This window comes from Tetrao urogallus, assembly GCF_951394365.1.
Source record: "Tetrao urogallus genome assembly, chromosome: Z".
Taxonomy (NCBI): Eukaryota; Metazoa; Chordata; class Aves; order Galliformes; family Phasianidae; genus Tetrao; species Tetrao urogallus.
The window spans coordinates 68,098,869-68,108,814 of NC_136816.1; the positions used below are offsets into that span (position 1 = coordinate 68,098,869).

Genomic DNA, 9,946 nt, shown 5'->3' on the forward strand with positions numbered 1-9,946 from the left:
CTCCTTCATTCATATGTATGGCAGAGGCTGAAGGTTGTTTAAACAAAGTCTGAACTGCAGACATACCTGACAGATCCCAGGCAAGCCAGCCTTTCCCACAGGCTGCATACTCTACACTGGGGAATGATATATAGCACTTCTTGCACGGAGGAAAAGGCAGAAATATGGTTTAAATGAAAAAATAAATTGCATTTCACATGCTGTGTGCTACCAGTACTCCTTGATACGCTTCCACAGCTACGACTTCTGCATTTGCCACTTCCTCAAATCACTGACATATCCATCACACTCCGGTTTATAAAAGCCTCTGTGGTACATAGCGCTGTGTTTAGCAAGATTTGTCAGCTCCCTGTCCTTACTATCTGTCAGCATGAAAGTATTTCTTGGCTTCAGCTTTCTCCTGACTTTTCTAGACTCAGGTGAGTATTTGCTGGGTCCTGTGGGGCTGCAAGACTTAGAAGAGGTCTGGGGATGGGTGTTGCATATGGAGGGATGTTCCTGGCATCTGAGGCATGGGAATCCCTCATACGAAGTTTGATATGGAGTGGGGTAAGCATTAGGGGCTTGGGGTATATCTGAGACTATGAGTCCATATGTGGGTGAAGGTGGAGGTGTTCAAAATATGAGCTGGCTATCTAAGCTTCCATGGTGGTCAACAGCAATCCAAGTGGGACAGTCACAGGAGTGATTTGAGTTACTCTATGGTAGACTTTGGTCAGCTGAATCAATATCCAGCCAACAGTGACTGCAGATTCAAGGGATTGGTTGATTTGCTCATGCCCAGGATCACACGATTTTAATTTAGACACCATATGCTACCTCAGCTGTCCATCAGCTCTGCTTGAGAAGAGTATTAGTCTTGTGGAGGTCTTGTGTCATATGTGCAGACGTCATGGCTGCTGCAGGGTGCCTTACATGGCACCTGAGTGTTTTGGGGAACCAACTGATGCCCTGAATGCACTGATCTACATGCTGAACCTTTGGGTTCCATTTGTTGTATCAAGGAGGTTATGTTGTTTGTTCTCTCTCCATAAACTCTTTACTCCTTCCTAAGTTTCTCCTACTGACTGCCTGATACTCTGGTCTGCTTAAGAAGTTCTTGTCCTGAAGCAGTAGATAATCAGTAAAGTGGATTCCTCTAATGTCTACAAAGAGATATGTTGTTCCCAGTTTGTCCATAGCACAGTGACTGCTGGCAGCCCCTCAGTCACCAATTCCTTGAATTCCCTTGCTCACTGCAAAGAGAAGATTTGGGGACTGCAAATCCAGGGACACTCAAACGCCCTTGTGGACAGAGGGATTTGTAGATATGCTTCTCTTAATATCCTCAGCAAAATCAAGCAAGCATTATCTACTAGAAGACAAGGCATGCTAGCCAGGTATCAGTAGTTAAAATGCAAAATCACAGCTCAGATAGGCTTCCCTGCACTTCCTTATATTCAAGATCATACTAGATAAAATAATAATAGGAAATAAATGCAAAAGAACCCACGTAACTGGAAAAATAAGAAAAGAGAAACATGAAAATTGCTGATCAAAAGCAAAAAGAAGAGAATAATAGATGAGAGGGGAAGTGAAATCCCTCATGACTGCTGCTCAGAAATATGCCTTGTTTCCTCATCCAGGAACCATGCTTCAGTGTGAGGTTTGTCACAGCATAGGAAGAAGCTGCTATGGCCCCATGGAAACCTGCAGTGGTGATGCAGACACCTGTGGCATCATTCTGCATGAAGTTACAATAGGTAGGTGAGATGTTTGCTGTGCCTTCATCCCTTTCCAGTGAGAAATTCCTCACTGGAGTCTCAGATGTGATGACACCATGCCTATTCATTTGAGGGGATCACCAGTGTCACTGGCACTGCTTTTGGGGTGTGTCTGTCAGGTCCTGGGAAGGCTGTTGAGCAGTTGCTGCTGTAGGAACCAGATGGAGGGGAAGGGAATAACATGGTGGTTAATGATTTGGTGCTGCCCCATTACAGGGGGGATGGCAATCCCTTCATTGATCAAGACCTGTCTGCCATCCAGAATTTGCCAGATGGGCCCAGTCACCATGAACTATGGGAAGGTGAAAGCGAGGAGCCTCTTGGCCTGCTGTGTGGGTGATGCCTGTCGGACAGCGTCTGTCTCATGTGAGCTCCCTTTGGCTTATCACCATCCCTTTTCTGCTTGCCTCTTACCAAGGTCAGGCTTTGTACGCTAAGCCATCGCTTGGCTCCTCACTCTCCTTCCCTTGTTAAAACCAATTGCATCCTATCTCTTTCCTCCCAGTGCCGCCAGAGAACAACGTGCCCAATGGATTCCAGTGTCCCGCCTGCTACAGCGTGGATTCTTTCCAGTGTGGTAACGAAACTGTAAACTGCACTGGATCTGAAAGCCAGTGTGTTGACCTGGCTGGCTTAATGAATACAGGTAACAGTCTTTTGCTTGGGGCTGTCTGTCATCTTTTTTGTTTAACTAGCAAACCCAGTTTAAGAGGGAGCAATACAGATAAATTAAAATGGGTGACAAGTGTGAAGGTGCATGCTAGGGTGCATGAGGATGAGCTTGGATTTAATGCAGTCACCCAGCTGCTGGAGCTTCAGGTGAAACTAATGCAGAGCTATCAGCTTCTTTATGCAAACAATAGGAATGAGAGAATCTGACCAGGGAGTTAGGAACCCAGCATCAACAGGAAGATTGCTCTAAGCCTGTTTGACCTGCTGTGTGTCCATAGCCATAGGCAGTTAGGTAATTTCCCACAAAATTGCTTGGAATTGTTAACTGACAAGGATTTTCTTCACAGATGTTTAGTTTGGCCCAGCAGGCTGAAGCTTTGGGAAAAGTACTGTTTCCAGAGTGAAGAAAAAAATAATCTAGTTTAATGAGAAACTGGGAGTTGTTGACTTGGGATAGGGTTGTCTGGCTTTCCCCAGGCTGAATTTCAGGTTACTTCTGTGTCCAAACTGCTGGCTAGATGTGGATATTTCTGTGATTACAGCACTTTAAGGTCTATCTATCACGTAGATGCTCTGGTGTTGGCAAAAGTTCCAGGCTCTCCCTCAGTGGGTACACGTGCAAGACTTCTTGGTTGCTTTGGCTAAATGACATAAGGCCTTAGAGACAGACTTGCCTAAATGCATAGCTCAGCCTGTAATTCCTTTGAGACTTCTCAATCCTGGTCAAATTTTGGCAAAAAAATTAGTCATTCATCTCATATTTCATGAAAGGGTCGAAGTGAGAAGGTAACAATGAACACTGGGACTACTGTATCACAGCTCTCATCTCTCTAGGTAGCCAGGTGAGATGTGAATGGAAGAACTGAAGATTATTCCATAAAATACAACAATTTAAAAGCTTTTCAATTTTTAAATGGCAATTGTTTAAATTAAAAAAAAAAAAAAAAAAAAAGGTCTTGTTCATCAGTAAGGAAGAAGAAACCCTAAACACTTTGTGTTTCTAGTCAGTGAAGGTAACCTTCAAACTCATTCAGTAGAAGGGAGCAGGCAGGAATGGGCTTGGAGCCAGCTGGATGTGAAGAATATGCAGTACGTGAGGTGAACATGGGAGCTCCAGTGGCCAGGGAGGGAATAGCTATGGAGACTGCTTCCCCTGACCTGTGGAATGTGCTTCTTTTGCTGTGTAGGTGGACTGACTGTGAAAGCTGCCATGAAGGGATGCACCACCATTTCTGAATGCAATGCTGTAGGAGACAGTAAAAACAATCTGGGGATGATGGACATTAAAATAAAGAGGTTCCAATGCCAACCAGCTATTACACTGGAAATGCTGAGTTCTGGGCTTGTCCCTTCACAAAGTCTTTTCTTCCCTGCCCTATCAGGGTTCATCTTGGAGAAGTTGCTTTTCTGACTCTCGCTAGGACTGGCTTAAGCAAAGCTTGTGACAGCCAGTGGTTTGCTCCTGTTTGATGTGGTATCTCTTGTGTGCAGATTTTGTTTTCAGAATAAAGATAGTACTTACACTTTGTTTATTTTCTTTTTTATTTAATCTGATTTAAAGCTACATCTGTTCAATTGTGGTTGGTTCTGTTATGTTCTTAGAGTGCTCTGACCGTAATAGAACCATGGGAGACTGCATGAGGTGCCCATGCACCACACAAGCAACAGAAGCTCTCAAAATAGCACTAGAATCTACTTCCACAGACTTAGGACAAGTCCTCTGCATTTGGCCAATCACTTTTCCAAGCTCTGAAGATGACTGAAGGTGAGCTCCTGGGAAATTCACTCTGACTAGAAAGGTAGCCTGCCCTTTTTTGCCTCCCTTATATCGTATTTTCAGTTGGATGCTTGTTTTCCCCAGGCAGACCTGAAGTATTTCCATTTCAGAGGGGAGTCAGTGATCCTTTGCTACAAGCAAACTGCTCCTGGCAAGAACATTTCTCCTTGTGGTTGTTCTTTTTCCCTTACTAGACACTGTTCTTTTCTATTTTAGTTTTCAGGATTATCCAGAATAAATATTTACTTTAGGAAGGTTTCATAAATTAGGCAGCTTTCTATGGTGATAGATTGCTGGGAGCCCAACTAATGGAAATTTGTAACCAAATGCCTACTTCCCTTCAGATGGTCAAACCACACCCGTTGTTGGCTTAGCCTCCCCCCTTCTACATGGGTAATTCCCACAAAATGGCTCTTCTGCTCCATTGCCTGTCCTGCTGGCTTTCCTCAGGTTGGTCCCACACAAAGGCACCTATGAAAAACAGCAGTGGGCAACAATTCCATATTTGGGAGGTAGCACGGGCTATTGGCAAAGGGATAAAGCAATGGGAGTTTTGGAAGATCCTAGAATCATCTTCACGGTCTTCCTCTGGACCACTCCAAAAGTTCCACTGCTTTCCTGAGTTGGAGGCCCCAGGCCTGGATACAGTACTCCAGATGGGGCCTCATGAGAGCAGAGAGAGAGCAGGGGGGACAATCACCTCCCTCACCCTGCTGGCCACCCCTCTTCTGATGCAGCTCAGAATGCAGCTGGCCATCTGATCTGCAAGCACATACTGCTGGCTCATGTCAAGCTTCTCATCTACCAGAACCCCCAATCCCTTTTCAGAGCTGTTCCCAATGAGTTCTTCTGCACATATCTGAGATTGCCCTGAGCCCAGTGCAACACCTTGCACTTGGTCTTGTTGAATCTCATTTGGTTCACATGGGTCCACTTTTCAAGCCTGTCCATCTCTGGATAAAGTCCCTTTCTTGTATTGTGTCAACTGGACTACTCAGCTTGGTGTCATCAGAAAACTTGCTGAGGATATACTCAATCCCACTGTCTCTGTCTTTGGTAAAGATACTGGAGGGCACAGATCCCAAGGCAGACCCCTGAGGGACACCACTCTTGTCTGGCTTCCACCTTAACATAGCACCACTGACCACAACCCTCTGGCTGTGATCATCCAACCAATTATTTATCCACTCAATAGTCCACCCTTCAAACCCACATTTTTCCCATTTTGAAATAAGAATGTGGTGTCCAGGTAGATGACAACAGTTGCCCATTCTTTGTCCACCAACTCTGTCACTTCATCAGTGAAGGCCACTTTGGTCAGGCATGATCTGTCCTTGTTAAAGCTATGCTGGCTGTCTCAGATCACCTCCTCACGTGCCCCTTAACATGTCTTGCATAAAGATCTGTTCCATGATCTTCTCAGGCACAGAGGTGAGGCTCACTGGGCTGTTGATCTCTGGATCTTACTTTTTCCCTTTCTTAAAAATGAGAGTGATGTTTCCCTTTTTCCAGTCACCGGGGACTTCGGCTGATAGCACGATTTCAAATAAGATGGACAGTGACTTGACAAACACATCAGTCAATTTCTTCAGTACCCTGGGATCCATGTTGTTTGGTCCCATAGGCTTGTACATGTTCAATCTTATGAGCTGGTCTCCGACTTGCTCGACTCTTATAAGTGGAAGGATTTTGCTCTCCCGAATGTTATCTAACGTGAGAGACTGGCGTCAGCGTTTTTCTATCAATTTCCAGATAAGTGAATCTTACTGGAAAAGTATTGACTTTTTTGGGGGGGGAGAAGGCTGTCAGATTAATAATCAAAATGCATGATTGCATTTGTCCTTACGAGCTCTGGCTCATGGTGCGGTGTTTAAGACATGGAGACATGGAGTAGCAGTGATCAGAAATGGAATTTTATCTCCTAATCAAAACTGTGTCAGAAAGCCCTAAGTAAAGCCTTGGTTACTCAAACAAGACCATAATGTGTGGCAGTACTGAGATGATTACACCTAGACATATATGCATGAATACGTATGTGACCAGTTTTTAACATGCAGCAAAGGGACTGACTGTTCTTGTAATTTACCCCTCCCCTAGACTTTATCTTTTTCCCAAACATTCTGAAACTCTCTTCTTTCTAATAGTCTCATCAAATTAATTGGGAGAGAATTTCACATTATCTATTATAATAAGAGGGTGTGAATCTGAGAATAAAAATTATTTTTTGGGGTGGAGAGATAACTTAAAATACAGACTTAATGCAGGCAAAAGAGTCTGGATAGGCTCAGTTAATTATTTTCAGAGGCAGTGCAGTTATGGTGTGGGTGTCAGAGAGAGAACACAGCTCCCCCTTTGCTGTGTAACAGCATGCTGATAATGGAGCGATTTGCTCTTACAGCATTTTTCCAAATCTGATAACGCTCTGGAATTAAAAAAATTCTCTATCTTTTTGTGCACGTACATTATCCCTGAATGCATCTCCTGCACGTTCATGCAGAACGTTTCAGTGTTGTCTGTGGTCTGTGGCATCCCCCTGTAGCAGGTCTTAATCCACTTCAATGCTCCAACCTTTCACTCTCTGTTTGTTCCACTTTGACCTGTGATGTTATCTGGACAGAAAAGCTTGGTGGTTTTGTTTAGTCTGATCAAAACTTGGGTGAGAAATGTCTAGAGAACCATGGAAAAGAAGAATGTGATGGATATGCTTGGCTCCTACATTTGACATAAGTCTTCTTGGATCATGAACAACAGGAGGCCTTGATGAGACTGTTCTCTGAACTGGATAGCTCAGTAATAGAGCTCACGGCCATGACTGTAAGCAAAGAGGCTACAACTCTAGAACAGGTTCTAGAGTTCAGTTCTAGAACACTGAAACCTCTTAAGGAAAAATAACAAGTTGCTGAAACAGGTCAAAAATAATATGGTAAAATTATGGCTTCAAGCCAGTGACTACAAGTTATCAACATAGCAGTCAGAGAAGACCATCTCTGAGTTATTCTTGCTGAAGCAGTTGGCTGCCCAGAACTTATCTCCCTTTGGTTAGGGTGCTTCTTGAGGATACTTCTCAAGGCTGAGATTCTTACTATGCCTGTTGGTGGGTGAAATTTAGTCTTTAAAGATACCTGTTTATGCTAGAATTTAGCGACTAAATGCAGTATGTTAATCACTGTGACTCTTGCTATCGTAATGGATTCATGCTATCAGTCTACTTTCTATATTAAGCCAATTTGATGCTATATCACCAGAACTGTGCAAGTGTTGGATATCTCCTGTGTCAGAGGAGGAGGCAGATAGTTTCAAAGTGTTGAGAAGCAGCTCAATTTTGACTTGTAATTCAGTGTTGTGGCGAACAACAGTGTTGCAATCTGTGGCTGCATAAGTGGGGGAACGATGAGTGGAAATAGCCCTACATCTTTATGATTGATGTATCAGTGCTTGGTCCTGATCCAGCACCCACATTTTGTAATGGCTATTGAAAACAGCATGAAATAAAATGCCTCACAGTGAAAATCTTCTGCTGTATTAACAGGTGATCTTACCGAAAAAGGAGATAGAATGGGAGCTTGTTTACAGCCTGTAAATACGAATATAGGGAAGAAAAAAAGATCTTAAAGTGTTCTTTTATATGCAAGAGCACAAATCCAAAGGGGGAAAACCTCTGTATCACCTCTGTGCATAGATTTCAGCCCTTTAGAGAAAAAGGTACCACCAACTTTTGATATGTGTAAATCCAGCATGAAGATCTTCCAGAGATGCACGCTTTAGTGGCAGGCAGGTTAGGGGCATTTCAGGCAGAGCTGGTAGAAATATGACAGACTAGAGAACAGAGGAAGACGATGAGTTAATGAGCCTTGCTGATGTCAAATCTGGTTTCTAGTGAGAGAGATGAAGCTGGAGTGTGTTCAGATAAAAGAAACATCAAAGGTGGAAAAAACCCTAGTGGCACCGATTTCCAGAAACTATTCAAGCAATGAGATCTTGGTATCTTGAGCAAGGAGTAATAAACACAACGATTCCCTATAAAACAGTCACTGGGTGAACATGGGGTGCTCCGTTGTTCGCAGGGTTTAACTGAGGGTATGAAGCAGGGAGCAGCCTTGGTCATAGGCACTGGGGAGGGGCAAGGAAAGTTGTGGTCAAACCCATCATAGTAAATGGAATGGTTCCTGCTGATTTTACTGGGCTTTGAAAAAGGCTTTAGACACCAAACTGGGTTGTTTCCATCTGTATTTTCTCTCTATAATATATACAAACCCTACTCCCAATCAGACGTGTGCACACTGACGTGTAAATATCATATCCTCCCTTAGATTTTAAAGACACTTCCACTAGCAGACATGTGAGATGTGCAGCTCTGTATGAGGCCTGCCTTACCCGCAGTACTGTCTGTACCAACAACACCTTTCATCTCTCTTTGCATAACAAAGAGGACTCAGACCATTGTTTTCTCTCCCCTGAGGAGAGAATAGGGAATATTCTCTATTCCTGCCCTTCTCCCACTCCCCTCTGAAGCTTCTGATCTTTCTCAAATAGTTGAGCCAGTAGGAAATCCCAGTGGCAGCAGAAAAACAATCAGTGACAATCTATGATGACAAACTATGGGGAAGATTTGCTTCCATTTCCTGGGAAGCATTTCTGTGCCAGCACCTTCTCACCAGGATCTCAAGACAATGGAGCCTGACAAATTTATCTCTTGTTTTTGGTCAGAGCACAGTCTGGGGCTGTATTTGCAAAGGAATGTGAAGTGTTGCTGTTTCTTTTACGTAACAACCATGACTCTTCATTAAAAAGAAGTTTGTCCAGTAATCTAGGCCAGCAGGTCCTGTACATGTTTGTGGGATTCCACTTCTTCAAAGGCAAAATGAAGACAAACAGAGTGAACAAGCAATCTTTCTTGCAGATAGGACAAACATTTGTCTTGCTACATGCCAGAGACTAAATGATTTCTCCTGACTCTTTCAGGAATTGGGGCCATCTGACCAAAATGATCTTCTGCAATGCGTAATTGTGTCTATCTGAGCACGCCACCAAAGAACTGAGCAAATACAGCACTTGGAGATCAGATTCTATCTCCGTCAGAAAAAATTACTGCAGGTTCCAATTTGTACGGAGGGACTCAACTGTTGTGCATGCCACCAAGACAGTTCCACAGGCACAAAACGTTAGATGTAGAGGTTTCTATCCCCAGGCTTCTGTCTTTTCTGGGGCACAAGAAAGCAATTGCTTCATAGCCCACTGCATTAAAGAATTAGGCTAGCTTTGCTTCCAAAGCTGCATGGTCTCATCTCCTTACTCCTCACAAACATCTACCAGACTGGTAACCCACTGTTCCCAAACCCTCACACATATTTGCTCTTCTCTGGACTGCATATTGTTAAGAAATACATTTGGTTCCCACTTTTATTGATGTTAGAGAGAAGGCATCTCTCCCTCTCTATACATATCTGAAACTATGTTCTGAATCTTGTTCAGGCTCTTGGGAGTTCTTATGCGTGACTGACTGAATGAAAAAAAAAAACCCTTGTTCCTAAACTGCAATGACATTTAAGTCGTTCCAAGCAATCAGACCTCTTACTGGTTATAAGGATGAGTGCTGATGTTCAAGTCGTTGCTATGATTGGGCATTTGGTTGCTGCCATTGGGTATGCAGCCTTTTTGTTTTAGGACACTGCAGTTCATAGGAAGAGAAAGTTTCCTCCCACAGTTCTATAGCCACACTTTATGTCTGATTTTC

The 9,946-nt window shown here is 43.5% G+C and overlaps 1 protein-coding gene across 1 annotated transcript; it reads left to right on the forward strand.

Annotated features, from left to right (window-relative positions):
- Positions 1 to 370: 370 nt before the first annotated feature.
- Positions 371 to 3,846, forward strand: LOC306956824 (phospholipase A2 inhibitor and Ly6/PLAUR domain-containing protein-like; the record flags this gene model as incomplete). The annotated part of the gene is made up of 5 exons (XM_079548137.1): positions 371 to 419; positions 1,626 to 1,742; positions 1,980 to 2,129; positions 2,269 to 2,409; positions 3,623 to 3,846. 5 exons carry the CDS (start codon positions 371 to 373, stop codon positions 3,844 to 3,846), a joined length of 681 nt encoding a protein of 226 aa, XP_079404263.1.
- Positions 3,847 to 9,946: the final 6,100 nt, after the last annotated feature.